The sequence below is a fragment of the Neofelis nebulosa genome, chromosome 4 (assembly GCF_028018385.1).
Source record: "Neofelis nebulosa isolate mNeoNeb1 chromosome 4, mNeoNeb1.pri, whole genome shotgun sequence".
Taxonomy (NCBI): domain Eukaryota; kingdom Metazoa; phylum Chordata; class Mammalia; order Carnivora; family Felidae; genus Neofelis; species Neofelis nebulosa.
In genome coordinates, this window is record NC_080785.1 from 158417990 (window position 1) to 158437263 (window position 19274).

General features: G+C 51.1%; 1 protein-coding gene across 4 annotated transcripts; it reads right to left on the reverse strand.

The window, feature by feature from the left end:
* Positions 1–244: 244 nt before the first annotated feature.
* Positions 245–17433, reverse strand: LOC131510458 (cytochrome P450 4F3-like). Of its 4 annotated transcripts, none has more exons than XM_058727624.1 (13): positions 17414–17433; positions 16774–16990; positions 12350–12494; positions 10675–10728; positions 10453–10580; positions 8881–9002; positions 7904–8174; positions 7506–7572; positions 7187–7316; positions 1752–1885; positions 1591–1655; positions 1323–1405; positions 245–958 (listed from the first exon to the last, which is right to left on the reverse strand). In XM_058727624.1, exons 2-13 carry the CDS (start codon positions 16969–16971, stop codon positions 781–783), a joined length of 1575 nt encoding a protein of 524 aa, XP_058583607.1. In that variant the 5' UTR covers positions 16972–16990; positions 17414–17433; the 3' UTR covers positions 245–780. The 4 variants fall into 4 exon arrangements, 3 of the variants coding, with proteins under 3 accessions (XP_058583607.1, XP_058583608.1, XP_058583609.1); XM_058727625.1 differs by lacking the exon at positions 17414–17433 and adding an exon at positions 17260–17355; XM_058727626.1 differs by lacking the exon at positions 17414–17433 and having other exon boundaries at positions 7904–8048; positions 16774–17209.
* Positions 17434–19274: the final 1841 nt, after the last annotated feature.

Consider the following 19274-nt stretch of genomic DNA (forward strand, 5'->3'; position numbering starts at 1 on the left):
ACTGCCTTAGTGATCTTGGCACTACAAGCCTTGAACTCCATTTAACATCATCCTTGACCAGCAAGGCTCGAAGAATACCTCCTAGAGAAAGCTACCTTCTCCAAATTCTACACATGTTATTTCAAATATGATAACGGATACTCAAGCAAAGATAAACAGGCACACGAGACCACTAACCCTACCAGTGAAAACTAGCAAAAACAACAGACCACATAACCGATACAATGATGGCAATGATCAGACACACAGGAGAAAGCATCTATGTTTGTTTCAGTGAACACAGTGACCATGGAAACGTAGTGAAGGATTCTGGGGTAAGAAAAGTTTGGGTATATTAGATAGGAACAGAGGTCAGAGTGGCCAGAGAGTAGTGCCACTATGGGTTCTCCACTGTGACTCAGAGCTTCAAACATGCCCCTCAGTCAGTCTTTAACGGTGGTCCCTCTCCTACTCAAACCCCTCCCATGGCTCCCTATTGCCTACAGGATGAAAGCCCTTATTGGGATCTGGGAGAACCCGCAATCAGCATGGGGGTGGGGGTGGGAGGCCGTGGTCAGCTGGAAAGGCTGTCAGGGTCTTGCGCTCACACACCAGCCTCCCCTCCACCCCACCCTTCGCCCTGGCCCTCGCCCTCCCACTGCGTTCCCGCAGGTCCTGAGCGCCCCCTGCTGGCTGTCAGTGGCGCTCTAGCAGAGGAGACCACACAGCTCTAGTCCTGGGAATCCGCCAGGGGGCGTGTGTAGGGTCGGGGTGGATCCCAAGCCAGGGGGAGCTGGCGGGTCACTGGGGGCCTGCGCTCAGCGGCTCCACCCGCAGCCAAAGCCCGCCCTCGGCGCGCAAGATGATCTCCGGCTTCCTGCGCGGCTCCTCCTTGTCGGGCAGGACCCGAAAGCGCAGCAGCGTGAGCGCCAGGACCACCTTTATCTCGGTCATGGCGAACGTCTGCCCGATGCAGTTCCTGCGGGTGGCAGTGGGCACTCACTCGCCAGGGACCCCAGCAGGTCCCGTCGCGCCCCGAACCTGGCCCGGGACCGCTAGCCCCGCCCGCAGGGATACCGCATACGGGGGTCCCTGAGCTTGGCTCAGATCCCAGCCCTGAAATCCCAGACAGAGGGAAGGGGCTCTGATCACCTTGCGGAGCCCTCCTTGGACCCAGCCACCCCGCACTGCCCAGGCCTTTACCCCCAACCTCTGGAGGAGGGGAGAGAAGGAGAACCATCCTCAACACCCCCTTTCCCGCCCCCACAGCCACGTCTGGGATCTCAGGCCCAGGCCCCTGCCCTCAGCACCTCATCCCCACCTCAGATGCCCGCTGCGCTCACCTGGGTCCCGCGGAGAAGGGAATAAAAGCCAGGGAAGACCTTTCCTTGATGTTTTCTGGGTCAAAGCGGAAAGGATTGTATACCTGGGGGCGGAGAGAGGCGGGACTGTTGGATGGGGGTTCCCAGGACAGCCGGCTTTGGAGACACAGGTGTGCTTTTCATGGAGGGAGCGATTTGCCAGGTCAGAACCCTAAGCCCTCCCTTAGGCCCCGCTAGGGAAGTGGCCAAGGATGAGGGTGGGTGGAGGGGAGGGAGGGGGAGGCAGCACCTCAGGGTCTGGCCACACGGATGGATTGTGGTGGATCCCGAAAATACTAATGAGGCAGACAACACCTGTGGGAGGGGAGGGGCCAGTTAGGAAGGGTTTCACCCTGCCTGATGGGCCCCTCCTCCTGCCCACGAGGCTCCTCCCCCTGGTGTTGTGGGCACCTTTGGGGATGACCCGGCCATCTGGGAGCACGACGTCCTGGGTACAGCAGCGGGAGACGGCTGTGACCGGGGGGTGCAACCGCAGACTCTCCTTGATGCACATGGTCAGGAAAGGCAACTGGGCCAGGTCGTCCCTAATGAAGCCGCCAACGATTAGCCAGGGATTGAATCAGACTCCCGCAGACCTCCAGCTGCTCCCCGGATTCTGTGTCTCCCTCTCTCTCTCTGCCCCTCCCTGTTCTCTCTCTCTCTCTCTCTCAAAAATAAATATTAAAAAAAAATTTTTTTTAAGTATTTCTGAACAAAGCCCAACATTCACACAGTACCTTTAAAAGTTAGAAAGTCTAAAGTTATACAATTTATTTAAAAAGGAAAAAAAAATCTCTTTGCTGGACTTACCAGGTTATTTGAACAAATAAAAGGCACCCTCCTAGGTTGAATACCTAATATAACGGCGTGGATTCTTTCTAAGTTAATTAATGTATTCAATGCACCCAATTAAAATCTAGTTGGTGTTTTTGGAGCTTAGCAATCTTATTCAGTTTGAAAAACTTAAAGTTCAAAATCTATGTCGATTTAAAAGACCAAAGAAAGAGAATCCATTCACCTGATATTAAGACCCATTACAAACGTATGGTGATAATTAAAAAATTAAATTAAATTAAATTAAATTAAATTAAATTAAAAGGCAGCAAAGCACTGTTGCAAGAACAGGAAAACAGACCCACAGAACAAGATAGCTCAGAGACAAGCACGTGAATAGGTGAAAACGTAGCATCCAGTAAAGGAGGCCCCGCAACCCCCAGACAAGGGATGGTTCAGACACAGACACAGACACCCCCACAGTCTCACCACTACACACACCAAAAGACTGAATCATCATGCACTCCACATATAAGATGGGGTCTTCCCTTACACGTGAAAGGTAAAGAAATAAGGGTAAAAGAAGATATAATATAGAAGACAACTTTGTGACTGATGAGTAGGAAAGAATTCTTAAAACCCCAAAACATAAACCAGAAGACAAAAAAAGAAAAGGAAAGGAAAGAAAGAAAGAAAGAAAGAAAGAAAGAAAGAAAGAAAGAAAGAAAGAAAAGGAAAGAAGAAAAGAAAAAAGAAAAAAGAAAAGAAAAAATATGCACAGAATTAAGGATTTCTGTCTAACAAAGCACTCCATTCTATGGAACAATTAACATTCAGATGAGAGATTCACAGAAGATAGTTGCAATAAATATATTGATCTAGAAGAATATCTTGAATAGACAAGGAATTCCTACCAATCAACAAGAGAGACGGCAGGCGACTCAAAAGAGTAGACAAAGGACATGGTCTAGAAATTCATGGGAGGTCAAACTCAGAGATTTAAAACAGGAAGAGATGGGGCTCCTGGGTGGCTCAGTCAGTTGAGCATATGACTTCGGTTTACATCATGATCTCGAGGTCCATGAGTTCGAGTCCCGCGTTGGGCCCTGTGCTGAGAGCTCAGAGCCTGAAGCCTGCTTTGGATTCTGTGTCTCCCTCTCTCTCTGTCCCTCCCCTGCTTGTGTTCTCTCTCAAAACTAAATAAATAGCCATTGAAAAGAAATAACTAAATAAAACATGAAGAGATGCTCCAAGTCGCCGATTACCAGAGAAATGGAAATTATATAGCAATGGGATGTTACCTCATATGTATTCGAGGTGAGAATTAACAAGGTGGGTGATGGTAAAGCCCGGCTGAGGCACCGGGGTGAGGGGACCCCACACACTGACAGTAAAGGTATGGACAGGAGCCACCACTCTGCAAGGCATTGGCATGGTCAAGGAAACGCGATGTGTGTTTCATGACCCAGCAAGTTGGCTCTCAGCATAGAACCTGGAGAGATTCTCAGACAGGTAGATAAAGACATGAACACCAAGAGGTTCATTGCGGTCATGAGATGGAAACCTCCTGGATATTTAGGTCCAAGGCACTAGAGAGGAACTTTCCATATGACAGTCCAAAGCAACAATCTAAATGTACATAGAACCATGGATGTCTGACAAAGTCATAGTGCTATGTTTCTGAGAAAGATAAGAACCAGCAGCAGATCTGTGATATAACACATATCTGTGAATTTTTAAATTTGTTTTAATGTTTATTTATTTTTTGAGCGAGAGAGACAGCATGAGCAGGGAAGGGGCAGAGAGGGAGAGGGAGACAGAGAATCCAAAGCAGGCTCTAGGCTCTGAGCTGTCAGCACAGAGCCCAAGGTGGGGCTCAAATTCATGAATCACGAGATCATGACCTGAGCCAAAATCAAGAGTCGGACGTCCAACCAACTGAGCCACCCAGGTGTCCCATAAACAAAATATTTTTAATAAATAAATCCATTACAAGAAAACAAACAAGTTTTACAGTTTAGCATTAGAATGGGAAGGGCCTTTCCAAGCATTAAAAAAAAAAAAGAAGAAGCTATAAAAAAAAGTTAATAAACGTGACTCCAAATAAATGAACAAAAACTAAAATAAAGTCAAAAGTCAATCCAGGAAAGAATTTTTGCATAACAGAAAAAGAACTAATTTTCTTTATATGTAAAGAGTCCTCACAAATCAATTTTAAAATGAAAAACAGAAAAAACTCAAAGTAAAAAGGGCAAATTATGCAAATTGAAGCTTCACAGAAAAAGAAATATGCATGGTTCATAAACATGTGAAAATCGTGCTCAGTTTTACCCATTCTTAAAGTTATATTCATTAGGATAATGAAGTATTATATTCACCTACCAGATTGGCAAGAGTTTTAGAATTTCATTATGCACACTGTCAGCAAAGATGCGAGAAAATTGTCACTCTCAAAATCTGTCTAGAGGAGTGGATTTGTCAAGAGCGATTACATTGTGAAAACTCAAATGGTCTTTGATTCAGCAATTCCACACCCAGAAATTTGTTCTGGAGAGACATCCTCACATGGGAGCAAAACTCAGTGTGTACATGGATGTTTGCTACATCATGTTTATTACAGCATGAGGCTCCAAACTATACAAATGACCCTCTGTAGGGGAAGGTTTACATAATTATGGTACATCCATATGATGGAATACTACACAGTTATCAAAAGGAGGAAATACAGATCACTAGTCCTATCAAACACTGCAGGGTAAATCGGTACAGAGGTGCTGAAAGGCAATTCAGCAATATCTGTCATAACTGCAAAGCATCACATAAACGTCCCCAACAGAGGGGTGAGCTGAATAAAGTGTGCGATTTACAATTAGAGAGGAGTCTAAAACAACTGTTGAGAGAAAAGAGAAAAGAACAAGTAACCAAATGCGTGTGTGTTTCTATTAAAACCATTATAAGTACAGAAATACATAGCTACAAGACCTTCTGAAAAGTCTGAAAGGACATATGACAAATTGATGTCCCTGGAGACCCCGCAGGAGACAGGGGATTGATTAGGCTTGGGGGGACAGCAACAAAGGTGGACCTAACCTTCTCCGTAGTGTTGCATTTTGTGCAAGGAAAAGAAAAAAAAGGACTTCTTCCCATTATGGATTTTGTAATTCAAAATTAATTTCCCAAAACTTACGTCTGGAGGGGAAAGGAAAAGATCTTGAAGTTATATTGTCAGTGTGCATGCCTGAATGCTCTGTGTGTTCTCTCAGCCGTGGAGAGAAAAGACTATGCACAAAATGAGAGAGACTGTGGGCACATAGGTGTGGGCAGAGATGATCATTGGAAGCACACCAGAGGTCATCAAAGGTGGGGATGGGATTGGGGTGATGGATAAGGCAGAGGCTTGTGTGAGGTAAGGAAAGTATTTATCCCTGTGCTCATTTTGCAATATATACGTATATCAAACCCTCGTGGTGTATACCTTGTGTTGTATACACAGTATTTTATGTCAACTATATCTCAATAGAACCGAGACTGAAAAAAGGCAAAGGCTTATTATATCCATTGTAAAGCATTTCACACCATTTGAATTGGTACCAAGTGCACTAAGTGTTTGAAGTTGAGAGACACACAAAAACACTTCTCCACTTCACACAACTGCCGTACTGAGCCCAGCCTTGAAGTTGAAGGCACTACATTGAAGTCCTTGAAGTTGAAGGACTGAAGTGTTCAGTCCAACATCTCCTCCCCATCCTTCAGCCCTTGGCCCCAAATCTCCCTAGGACCCCCAGGCTCCACCTCATCTCCTCCAGTTTGCAGATATGTTTAATTCGAATATCTGACTTGTCTCTCCCCTGCTCAAACATCTCCCATGGCTCCCCACTGCCTTCCTATATTAGTCACGAATCTCCCTTCAAGAAAGAACTTGATGTCCAGCTCCAAGGAGTGCAGTCGGCTGACAGCCTCCAGTTAGAGGGTCTCTGGGCTCTGCAGCAGCATTCAAGACAAGGCCACACTTTCTTGGGCAGGTCCCAGCCACTGAGAGAGCATAGTGGGCCCCTACTTTCTGATCACTTCTGCCCAATGTGAGACTCCCTCCCTGAGAGCAGTATCCCTGCGCACTTTTCTCTTTTATCCAATACTGGCTTCCCAGACGACTTGAACTGACACCTTTGGAAAATCTTCACGTGGTTTCCAAAGCAGACCAAGAAGGGCTTCCATTACCAACTACCAGATCCAGCCTCACTGGGAGCCTCTCAGATGAATCACACTGTAAATTTCACAAGGATCCAGCCACGTTTACTTCCTCCCAAACACGCCAGGCCCACCGCTGCATGCCTCCATCAGGGTCTTTGTACAAGCTGTCCGTAAGGCTTGGAGCACTGTCCACTACCCATTCCCAGAGGGCTGAATTCATATTTGCTTCTTTGATACCCAGCCCCACCCCCTTCTTTCCTCCATGATCCAGCCTTGTCCAAGTAGGACTTGAATGGGACTGGACATGGAGTTGAGAAGGGCCGGCAGTGTAGACATGTTTACTGAACCAAGCAATGGGTAACTGTTTTACCCTCAAGGACCACTTGTGAATCCCTGGAATAGATAGTAGGTGGGAATTAGATATAAGAGCAAAAATTAAGAGTAAGGGTCTTTGGGGGAAATGTGCAACTTCAGGCAGAAAAGCAAGGGAGAGAAGTTCATTTACTCAACACACGCTGGATGGCATCTGTTCTACACACATTGTCACGGTTCTTCAAGCAGCCCTTGGAGGAGAGATTCCCTGACCTGTCCTGCCCCCATTTACAGAGGAGAAAAGTGGTATTCAGAAAAGGGAATTGGTTTTATTCAAGTCACATAGGAAGCAAGCAGGGCAATAAATGTGGACACTCCAATCTTTCTGTTGCATAAGTCTGCTTTCCCCTGCTCTCCAGGCTGGGTACCATACCCTTGCCTCTGGGTTCTGCTCCTAGTCTCTCTAAGCAATAATGACACAATCAACAAAAAGTTCTTTCCCCTTCCCCAGCAGGGGAGCAGAGCCAATGAGAAGGGTTCCAGAACAGGACATGAGGACCTGCACTCACCATTCAATCTCTTTAGGCTCACGGTCCCTCAGGAGCTCTTGCACCTCCTGCCGACAGCGCTCCTGATACTCTGGGTGCTTCGCAAGGTTGTACAGGACCCAGGAGAGACCACTGGCCGTGGTGTCATGGCCTGAGAGGCAGCCAGACAGGCTTGGGTCTGTGGGCTTGTTCAGCACCAGAGGGCGGACAGCGCCCTTCGTTAGGGCCCTCAGGGAGGATGGGGAAGATGGGGTGGGATGGGGTGGTCCAGGGCCCACCTGCCAAGTCCCTGGGATTGGACAGACTCCTACCCCCTGCAGTCCCACACTGGGATGCTTACCCCCAAACATGAAGGTGTCAGCTTCAGCTCGGATATCCTCATGGGACAGTTCCTTCCCATCTTCATCCTGCAGAAAGGGCACGACCTCCTGAATCACACCGGCTCGGAGGGCACCTGAGTCTCGCCTGAAACAGTCCCTCAGGCTCCATCACCAAAGCAGGATTCGTCCCTCATCATCTCTAGAGCCCTATCCCACAGGCCTCCCTGTCTCCAGCTTTCTTCTCCCAAGCAGCCTTCTACAAAGTCATGTCTAAAACATATCCCTGACCTGTCTCTCCCTTCCTCAAGCACCTTCCGTGGCTCCTCAGTACCCGCTGGGTCAAGTCCAAGTTCTCTCATCTGACATTTGGAGTCAATGTCCATTCTAACTCTTGAATTCTGATCCCAGGGAAGCCCACCTTGGCCAGCAGGAGCACATCAATGAAGTCCAAAGTCTTGGCCTTAGCCTTGGCCTTGAGGAAGTCATGGGAGACCTCAGTAATGAGGGAGCAGCGCCGCTCCTGGATGATGGCATCTGTGAAGTTGTGCACCAGGTCACAAGCCCTGCGGAAGCGCCGCCCATCAGGGGTGAGGTAGTACAGCAAGTCCGGGTGCAGGAAGATCTGCCTCTGCCGTTTCACCACAAGGGCACTGAGCTCCAAGATGGCAGCAATATATTCACTGGGCCTCCTGAAGGGTCAGGGCATAGAGAACAGCTCCTTAACCCACATGAGGCCCTTGGAGTGCCTTCCAACCACAACCTCAGAAGCATGTCCCTGCAAAACAGAGTGTCCTCCAGGCATGCTTCTCTCTCCACCTGCCATCTCTGTAAATGGAATCATGGCCCAGACCCTGGGAAGACCTTGGGTATCAACACATCTCTCTTCTGTCCTACACAGTATCTGCCCCTGCCCATTCCTCCTTAATTTCCCCCAAATCTGCCCCATTTTCGCCACCACATTCAAGCTGCCTCCTCCTCAAATTCTGTGTCTAGGTGACAGTTGGTCCTCTCTAGAGTCCGATGTCCAAGACCAGCTTTGACCACGGCCTTCATCTGCTCAAACACCTTCCACCTTCCATCCCTGGAAACCTAAGGATAAAGCTCAGACCCCTTTGCTTCACTTTTGAATATCCTTAAGATTAGCCCCCCTGCCAACCCTCCAATCTCATTCCCAAGGTGGCACATGCTTTTTTCATCCTAGTCCTGTTGGCCTTTATCAAGCATTTTTGCTTACCTGAAACCTTACCTTTCTCTTTCCCTTCCTTGTCCTTCTTTGTCTCACTCTGATCCATCTCCTCCAGGAAGTCCCTTCTGATCACCCTGGCCAGCCCTCCCTTCTCCATCTACTCCCTTGGGTCTACAGTTCATGTTCCCAGGTCCTGAGCAAACACTCACTCCTGGCAATTGCTGTCAAAACTGAAGACACATTTCTGCAGACTGTCCAGGGTCATGAGGCTGATGTGCTCAAACATGTCCAATCGGGTGCTGCCCTCTGAGACTAGGCGCTTCCACTTGGCCTGGACAGAGAAAGGGGCAAATCTGGGGCTGGGACCTACCTCCCCTGAGCTCCCCCTCAGTCCCAATCACCAGGATGGACTCCCCAAAACCCAGGCTCCTGGTCCTCCACCCCAGGCACCCATCTCCAGGGAGGACCAGGCTTGGGTGGGAATAGAAACTCTTACTATTAAGACCCAATGGCTGGGGGTCAGGAGACCTGAGTTCAAATCCTGGCTCTGCTTCCTACACCCCTGTGTGCCCTTGGTCAACTCACTGCTGCCCACTGGACTCCACCTGTCAAAGCTTCAGTAACAGTTAAGATGACTTGCTCTGTTGTCAGACAAACCAGGTTGGAATCCCAACTCCATTTATTAGCTCACTTGCTAGCTGTGTGAACGGGAGCATGCTCCCTAACCTCTCTGAGCCTCAGTTTCATCACCTGTAATGAGACAATAATCATCATCTCTGCCTTATATGGTTATGGAAATTAAATAAGACAACGTGTGCAATAGAACTGGTGCATGAGGGGCAGTGGGGAGGCTCAGTCGGTTACGTGTGCAACTTGGGCTCAGGTCATGATCTCATGGTTCCTGATATACACCAAGAGCTAAGTAATCATTACCTATCACCCTCATCTTCGTCATTATCATAGAGGTAGGCAACTGCTGCAAAAATGTCTCCATTTCTTCATCCCTCCCTCTACCTTCACCCTTTGCAATGAGGTTTGGCAGATCTTCCATTAGGAGGTAAAACCTCTTTCTCCAGCTCTTGAATTGGAGCTGGATGTGGGACTTGCTTCCACCAACAGAAGAAGGTGGAGGTCCTGGTTGCCTGTTCTGAAACTAGGCTTCAAGAGGTACTGCATGTTTCTGCTTGTTCTCTTGGAGCCCAGGGTCCACCATGCGATCAAGCCTAGGCCAGCCTACTGGAAGATGAGGGACAAATGCAGGAGGCTGGTTGTCCCACCAAGGCCATCCTGGACTAGCCAACCATTAGCCAAGCCCCAAATGTGTGGCAGAGCTGAGCCTGGAAAAGCAGAGCTGTCTCCCAAACCCAGCCATGGCCACAGACATGTGAGTGATTCCAGCCAAAATAAGAACTATTCCCCTGACTCATCATCTTGCGAGCAATAAAACACAAATTCTTTCAAACTCATGAGTTTTAAGGTGCAGTTCAGTGAAGAAAGAGCTACTAGACAATCTTCATCATTAGTGTCTCAAGTTTCACAGAGTTTCAGTGAGGCAGATTAGAAGCTAACACCTTCCGAGCACCTACAATGTGCCAGGACCATGATTCCATTACATCATCTTGACCACCCTTTAAGAAGGGCTTATAATCCCCATTTGACACATGGGGAAACTGATGCTTGGAGAAGAAATAGAATGGCCCAAAAGTCATCTAGCAAAGCCAGGACTCCAGGCCACTCCCCTTTTCCCAAGGCTCCAGCCGGGACCCTGGGTTTCAACTCACATGCATGATGTCTGCACTTTTGTTGAAAATCTTCACATAGGATTTCAAGATTTCAAAGTGGAAGGCAGGTGTCAGCAAACGACGGTGGTGGCTCCACTTGTCACCAGCAGTCAGCAGGAGCCCATCCCCTAGTAGAGGCAGCCACGAGGAGTAGGCAAGGGCAGTGCTTTCCCCTGAGACCCCAAGGTTATCCCCAACCTCCTTCACCTAACAGTTACTCACCCAGCCAGGGCCTCAGAAAGCTGTAGAAAAACTTGTCCCTGGGCACGATGGTGGCTGGCAGGAGAGACAGATCATCAGGGGCCATAGAAAAGAGGCAGGGATGGGCTTTGGGTTGGGGGCTGGAGGATCCAAGCCAGGGGAATGCATACCCCCTCCAACCTCCATAGTGGGAATTGTATAGGGCAGAGTGGGGAGGTGAGGGGGGACAAGACCAGGCTGCAGCACAGAGCAGAGCAAAGGCAGAGCCCATGGACCTACCCCTAGGTACTTAGATGCTCCCTAAAACATGGCACAACACACCTAACATGCCTTGACATGGCTCCTTGCCGGTCCGACATGTTCAAAACACCCAAGCACAAATCAGCACTCCACAAAATGCCTTTACAGGGACCTAGGACATCACACCTGTCCCAGAACCCTCTGACATCTCCTGGGACTTCTGACATGGTCCCAACACATGGTAACGTACCCTGACACGAAACAACATGCATAACACACACTGGCCTCATGCAGCAGGCCATCCTCTGAATGGACCCAAAGACAATCTGACACGACCTCAGTGTGTCTCATAGACGGTCCCTGGCAGGACTTAAATATGGTCCCACTAATGTCCCAGACATGGCCCAGGTGTGACCTAGCCTTTCTCAGGATTCTCTTCCATCCCATAGTTATCATTAAGTGCTTAGGGTCAAGGGCTCCTCTGTCCTTAAGAGACCAAACAATGTTGCCACCCTCAGATGCTGAGCTCCCCCCACCACAAAGAGCTGCCACTGCTCCCTCGTGCCTCTAGACCAGCTCCCCACAACACTCTGTGGATCTTCCCCCCACAACAGTCTGGCCATCTCCCTACCCCAAATCCCCTTCCAACTAAAGGTCCCTCCTACCAGAGGCAGTTAGGGCAGCCAAGAACACACAGAAGAAGTAAGAGAAAGGCTTTGGCATGCTATGTGACCTTCAGAAGTTATTAAGCCTCCTTGAGCCTCTGTTTCCTCACCCAGGAAATGCCCCCATAGCAGAGATGGCAGTGAATGGACATCTGTGGTATCTGCCTGTCCATCCCCTTCTGGAACCAACACCTCGCTCCTCTTCCTCCTTCAGTCCAAGTAGCCAGGGAGGGTGGCCATGCCACTCCATCCTCCGTTCCAGAGCTGCACATATGACCCTAACCCTTAACAATCAAGTTGCCGTGACTAGAGGAAGAATTGGTCCCTGTGACCCAAGCCAGGCCAATTTAAGAGAATCCTGCAACTATTTCTGGGTCTGCAGAGAATGAGCTCACATTTCCATGGGGGTTGACCTTCTTAGACTCATCTTTGTCAGCATGAGAGTGAAGCTGTCACCAAGGAACACCGAACTTCAAGATAAAGACAGATTCCCAATGGCACTGTTTGAAGACTGGATCCAACCATGCCTGAAGACAACATTCCTTCAGCTTTTCAGTCAATAGATTCCCTTTCTTCTCTTAGACCAACATTGCTGAATTTCTACCACTCAAAACTGAAAAGGACTGGAAACCAGAGAGAGCCAGGGACCTGCCCAGAGTCGCCCAGCAGGTTAATGGCAGGTCTCCATCAATACTACCCATTTTCCTGCTCAACCTGGTCTGTCCAGAGGTGCGAAGAACTGGGGACAGGGACAAAGGAGTGGCTGGGTCGGGTGCTCCTGGGAGAGATACCTGGGGCCTGGAGCAGGGGGGCAACGAACTTGGGGTGGACAAACCGCAGAAGTGGGTAGAAGGGCCCCATCCACCAGAGGTGAACATCACGGAAGCTGTGGCTCAGACTCTCCATGAACCTCAAGCCTTCTTCATTGCTCTTTACCTGGGGATGGCAGGGTGGAGGAGGAAGACCAGGTCAGGCAGCAGCCCCAGAAGCTTACAACTTCCCACTGCATCCCCCCTTCTGCCTGCATTATTAGTCTACACCTCTACATCTCACTAAGTCAGCTTCCCATGTTGGTCTGTTTGTCTCTTTTTGTGTGTCTATCTATGTGCCTCTCCCTCTCCCTTCACTCTCACAATCTTCATCTGTTTCTTTAGGTAGGTGATAGACAGCCAGATGATAATAGCTAGATGATGGAGAGCTACATGATGATGATAGATAGATGAGAGATAGATAGATAGATAGATAGATAGAGATGATAGAGAGATAGATACATAGAGAGAGAGAGAGAAAGAGTGAGAGAGACAGAGAGAAGAGGGGTGACAGATAAATGGGAAGATGGTTGTATGCATGCATGGACAGATGGACAGACAGATAGATGGATGCATGGATGGATGGATGGACAGACCGATGGATGGATGCACGCATGGATGGATGGGTAGATGGATGCATGCATGCATGCATGGACGAACAGATGGATGGATGGATGGGTGGATGGATGGACAGACATATGGATGCATGCATGCATGCATGCATGGGTGGATGGATGAAGAGAGAAAGGAAAGAGATGAGAGATGGATGGGTAGATGATAGATGATATGTGTTTGTGTATGTTTCTTTTACATTCTCTGTATGTCCTCTCTGACTCCCTCACTTTTTCTCTGTATCTCTCTCTTTCTTCACCTCTATTTCTCTATCTCTCCCACTCCCCATGGCTGTGTCTCCTAACCTGCACACCCTCCATGGCTCCCCAGAACCCTCAGAATAAACCCCCTGCCCCCACACAGTCCTGCAGCCCCACTGGCTCTGCTGTCCCCTCCACCTTCTCCCTGCCTCTCACCAGCATTGCTCTTTATGCACTCAACTCATGGTTGCTCAAAACCCCGGTGCTCACAGGGCAGTGGGGTGGCTCAGTTGGTTAAGCATCTGACTCTTGATTTTGGCATGGGTCATCATCTCATGGTTCGTGAGTTCAAGAGCTGCACTGACAGTGTGGAGCCCGCTTGGGATTCTCCCTCCCGCTCTCTCCCTCTGCCCCTCCCCCACTCATGCGTGTTCTCTCTCTCTCTCTCTCTCTAAAAATAAATACACTTTAAAAAAAAAACAGGTGTTTGCTCTGTCCCCGCCAGGCCTTTGAGTGGGCTATTCCTCTCCACATTATATACTTGCTCTTCTTTTCTTAAAAAATTCCTACCCATCAGACCAGACCCCCTTCCAACAACTCCTTCTCTAAGAAGCCTTCCGGCCTACCCAAACAGCAGATGCCTTGCTTCCCCTCTGAGTTCCCCTTACCCCTGTCTCTCCGTCAGACCCACTCTGACCACAGGATTGAGGGTGTCTCTAGTTCCACATCCCCAAGATTGGGGTTCCCCCAAGACATTACCTGGGGCTGAGCCTCCCCAAGGACACTCCTGAAGCAGTGTCCTGAAGAAAGCAATGACCAAGGTCACCCAAGAGCAGAAAGGACCTTGGAATCCACAGGGACCTCACAGAAGCCTGGCAGGGAGGGGGATGTGGCCCTCAGATGCTGCCACAGTGCCCATGGCCACATATTCCAGATGGGTACCTGTGGCATGATGACAGAGCAGGCAATGCCACGGTGGCAAGAAATGATGGGAGCCCAAGCAGATCATAAACCCTGCGAGTAGGCAGCCACCAGCTGAATTAACACCCTCAAGCCCTGCTCTGTGGGGTGGACCTACAAGCAAGACAGGGGCCATCACCTCCACAGAAGGAGCCACGGCAAGTTCCCCTGCAACCTCTGCAGTGGTCAGTGTGTCCAGACTCTGCATAGATGGAGGGGATCTCTGTTTCTTCCTGCTCCTTCCCATGGGGAGAGAGGGATCCCGGAAGACTCTCCATCTCCCAAGGGTCCCTCGCAGGACACAGGGAGAAGACATGCTCTCTGCCCCCAGAAAGGCCAACCTTGGCTTGAGAAGTCAGATCTTTCTTCTCCTGGGAGTCGTTCCAATCTCAGGGAGGTGCCCACGGGAACAGCAGGGTGGCCTCACGTTTTGTACTGGGACTCCTTCCCATGTCCTGTCATGTCCTGGCCAGTCCACACAGCCACCCCGTTCCCCAGATGGTGAAGGTGTGCAGACCTTCCAGCTCTGACAGACCCCAGGACACAGGTGTGAGCTCTGCCCATCAGTCAGGAGGGCAGCTCCCACCTACGTCCTCTTCTGCGCGCCAGCTTGCATGGTGCATCCCATCGGTCTGTCTGTCTGTCTATCTATCTACCTCTACCTATGAACCTATGGACTATCTATGAACCTATCCCCTGAACCTATGGACTCCCCCATCAGCCGTGCCTTTTACAAATGAAGAAACTCAGGCCGCGTCCCCCAAAAGGAGAAGGAGGGGGGCTTGCCTCCCAGTGAGGCATCCTCTCCACTCCCACGGGAAGCCCCATCCCGGCCTGACAAATACTTCCAGGTGCTCCAGACAGGTGAATACAAGTCATTTTCACTTTAGTGACTGTTCCCTGCTCCCTAAGAACACTGAGGCATTTGAGGAGATTGGCCCAGAGAGGGAGAGTGACTCAGCTGAGGTCACACAGCAAGAGGGACTGGAGGAGAGAAGAGTGACCAAGACCGGCCTCCGTGGCCAAGCCCTCATAGGAGGTGTAGGAACTGTAATTTTATAACATTCCTGCTACCTCCATAACTTGCTGAGAAATTGCCAACACCCAGAATATCAGGTAACATTCAGGACAAGTTTAGGACATCCTGTTGTGTAATGAGCTGGTTTGTAGGAGGGCAGGGGTGGAGCTGGCCCCTGTCCCTTTGGCATTGGATGACCAAGGGAGGTGATGGTAAGTTCATCCAAACCTAGAACAAGGCCTCCACCATGACATTATCAAACAGTTATTAAGTGCCAACTGTATGTCAGCTCCTGAGCCGGGCATTATAGATATCAATCTATCCCCAGTGCCACTGTCTAGTGAGAGAGAGAAAAAGAGAGATAATAAATAACTGGACAATTAACTGTTTGAGTGTGAGCAGGACCAAGTCAGAGGTCAAGGTCTAGGGGGGGGAAGTCAAGGGAGGCTCATAGAAATTACACCTGAGCTGAAAATGCAACCAGAAAAGGAGGGATCGACCCAGTGGCTGCAGGAAGGGAAGCCCTTCCAAGCAAAGGAGCAGCACAAGCAAAGGGCCCGAGGTAGGAAGGGTTTGGCTCGTGGAGGAGAGAAAGCAGGAGCTTGGAGGGTCCAGGGTGTGCACGGGGACAGGAGGGCAGCAGAGCCTGGCCAGGCAACACGTGGTCTCTCTCTAGAATGATGATCAGTCTTACAGAATGGTTTTCAGCTGAGTAGTGGTGTTAACAGAAGTGAAATTTCAGAAAAACCTCTCCAGGGTTAGAGACAGAAAGAACCACAGGGGAGACTGGGGCTGGAGAGCTGGAAGCTTATAATTCATTTGTGGTGGGAGTTGATGGCCCCCTTGGGAGTCAGAGCCCCCCCCCCCAGGTGAGGCAATGGCCTGGGGAGCCAGAGAATAGGACGGGTGGGTTAGGACCCTGAAGGTTGCCCGCATGGAAAGGTGGGGTGAGGAAGAGCCAAGTGGAGACCAGGGCCGGGTGGTGTGTGAGAACCCAGAAGACAAGCAAGTTCTGGGCAGCTGCGGTGGTCAGCAGGGCCAGATTGCTTCCGGGGGGTGATGAGGTCATGGTCACGTCCTGGAAACATGACAGGGGTGGGAACCAGGCAGGAGTGGGTGAAGACGGGCTGACGAGATGCAGGCACTGAGTGAAATAGGTTTGGTCACGAAGGTCAAGGCCAGGGTGATTCCTTCTGAAAGGGGAAGTGGTCAACTTTTATCCCAGTTGGGCAATGGGGCCCGTTGATGTATCTTGGGAGTGAAAGGCAAGATCACAAAAAGGAGGCAGAAGAAAAGGGCGCACAGCCCACCCCTCTCCTCCAGCCCAGCAGCAGCCCATGGCCGGAGAGGGGAGCAGAGGTCAGAACTGATTCCTGTGGGGAAGCCAAAGCCCAGAGAGGTGATGTGTTTGCCTGAGGCCAGCAAACATGGGCCAGGCAGGGAGTGGACCCTGCACGGTGGCCCCTGGCAAGATTGTGGGGACACCGGGGAACTTGGCTCTTTGCAGCCCTTCTCTGCTGTCCCAGACCCCAGCCCCACCCCAGGTCCCCGTTCCCCACCCCTGGGCAAGTGCATCCACCCCGATGCCCCAGGCCCGTCCTGCCACCCACACTCACCAGTCCCAGGTGACCCCAAAACCAGCTCTGCCTCGGGGGCTGCGGGAAACACCGGAGGCGGCAGCAGGTGTCATAAAGGCTGTAGCTCCAGGCCAGGACGCGGGCCGAGAGCCAGGAGGCCCCCACCAGCAGCAGGAGCAGCCATGCGGAGGCTGCCACCTGCCCGAGTCCCAGCCAGGACAGGCTCAGCTGCGGCATCCTGGGGGCAGAGATTGTCCTGAGGTGAAGACAAGGGCGGAAGGTGAGCAGCACAGCTCACAGAGGGAGAGGGCCCAGATTGGGAGGGACAGGGACGGGGAGGGGCAGGGATGGTGGGTGTTAAGGACTGGGCAAACAGTGGCTCAGAGAAGGGAAGAGAATCTAGGGAACTCCAGAGGAGAGGCAGAGTGAGTCGGACAGATTGGGATGGAGGAGGGGGAAGAAGGACAGAGAGAGAGAGAGAGAGAGGGAGAGAGAAGGGAGGGAGGGAAACTGATGAAGAAATACCCAAACAGAATTGGTGGGAGGTTGCCAGGAGCTCCAGTCACAAGGAAATCGTCATCCACCAGCCAGCTGGATCCCAGGAGCCACTTCTGCCTGGGGCAGTGCACCTCCCCACCCCAGACCAGAACATCCAGCTTTGCCAACCCCAGCCTGTCACCTTTTGTCTGGACGGACTTATTCCACCCAAGCTCCTCTGTCCTCCTCCTGGCATGTCTTTGTTCCTGGCCCCTGACCTCCTAACCAGGGGAGGCTGGGCTTGTCTGGGTCAGCCAATGCTGGCACACCAGTCTGCCTCCTCCCCACGTGGCAGCCGCCCAAGACCTGAAGACCGAGCCAGCTGGACACAGAGAGGAACAAGTCCAGGGTCACATGGTATGGGCGTGGATCCTCAGAACTCAGCACCTCCCACACGGGTGGGGAGTTGCAGGGATGGGCAAGCTAACAGCCACCCCTGTTCTTTCAAGGCCAGCAGGGTGAAGCAGGGGAAAGCTTGAACATGACAGTTCAGGTGCCATGGGGGCACGGTCCGGCCAAGCCTAGTCCCAAAACATCTCTGGGGCTCCTCTCCACGTACGAGGCAGGTCAGAGGCATGCACCATTTCCCAGCGCAGAATCAGGAAGCCTCGGGCCTCCGGGCTGCACAGCCTGGCAGGAGTTCAAGTCCTGCCTCCAAGCAGCCTAGGGCCTGGGCTGACACAAAACTGCTGGGGGCAGGAACAAAGAAGCCCTTCTGGCTGGGGGTTACTTGCATCAGACTCAGGGGGTAAAGGGCCCAGTGGGAAGAAGGCACCTGGAGGCGAGGGGGTAACTCTGCAGGGGGCCCAAACAGAGCTGGGAGACCCTGCACGCAGTTCTGTCCCATCCCGGCCCTCTCTGGGCTCAGTCTTGCCATCTGGGAAATGGGATGTCAGATGAGGGCCTGAGAGAGGACTCCTCTTGCTCAGATCCTGTCCTGATTCCGGAGTGAGGAATCTCCCCCCCCCCCACCCCGACCTAACCAGGTCTCCCCATGTCAAATCCCAAGGTGAGGGTGAGTTTGAAGGATGGGCCTGCTGGGCAAGAGGATTAGAAGGGACATTCCTCCTGCAATGACAGGATGTGCATTTCCTGTCCCTGACCCACACATTCCTTCTTCCAGCCCTACCTGGTCCAGCTGCCGGTGGCCGTCCTAGAGTTCCCTCCTCCTCTGCTGCACTGGATCCATGAATCTACTTGCTAACATTCCATCCAGAGGAGGGCCAGGACCAGGGCCACATAGTTCTGGGGAGAAGCAGGAGGATAGAGGAGGAAATAAAGGTCTAGAGAAATTCCCTCGAGCCACACAGCAAAGTAATTCAACGTGACAGCACAGGGGAAGGTGAATCCTGGCACACAGTAGGTGCTCATTAACTACTACTCAGGGAAGAAAGGGACTTTCGTAGCCATGAGCCCTAAGAACTGACCAGTCAGAATGTACTCCTTAGACCCTCAGTATTGGCGTTGCCAGCAACATCTTGGACCCCTGCAGGATCTCAGGCTCGAACCCAGACCCACAATGACATGGCTGTAATTGCTTTGCTGTTGTCCCCAGTAAGGGGAGGGATTTAGGTCCCGTCTCCTTGAATCTCGCCTGGCCTGGGACTACTTAACCAGTAGCGCGTGGGAGAGGCTGGGCCCTGCCAGTTATGGGCCAGAAACAGGGCCAGCAGCCCACACCGACGTTTGCTCTTAGAACGCATCCCCTCATGGGGCGCCCGGGTGGCTCAGTCGGTTAAGCGGCCGACTTCGGCTCAGGTCGTGATCTCGCGGTCTGTGAGTTTGAGCCCCGCATCGGGCTCTGTGCTGACAGCACAGAGCCTGGAGCCTGTTTCGGATTCTGTGTCTCCCTCCCTCTCTGACCTTCCCCTGTTCATGCTCTGTCTCTCTCTGTCTCAAAAATAAATAAACGTTAAAAAAAAAAAAAAAAAAAGAACGCATCCCCTCAGAACCAGGCTGCCATGCTGCAAGGAAGCCCAATCCACACGGAAGGACCCCACTCT

What these genes read in the sequence shown, in the direction of transcription:
- LOC131510458 (XM_058727624.1), bottom strand. Translation starts at nt 16,971, where the DNA reads ATGCCGCAGCTGAGCCTGTCCTGGCTGGGACTCGGGCAGGTGGCAGCC. An exon ending in AAAGTGCAGACATCATGCAT is followed by an intron (nt 9,003 to 10,452) that starts GTGAGTTGAAAC and finishes TTCTCTGTCCAG; the next exon opens with GCCAAGTGGAAGCGCCTAGT. An exon ending in ATGTGCTCCTGCTGGCCAAG is followed by an intron (nt 7,573 to 7,903) that starts GTGGGCTTCCCT and finishes CCCTTTCTGCAG; the next exon opens with GATGAAGATGGGAAGGAACT.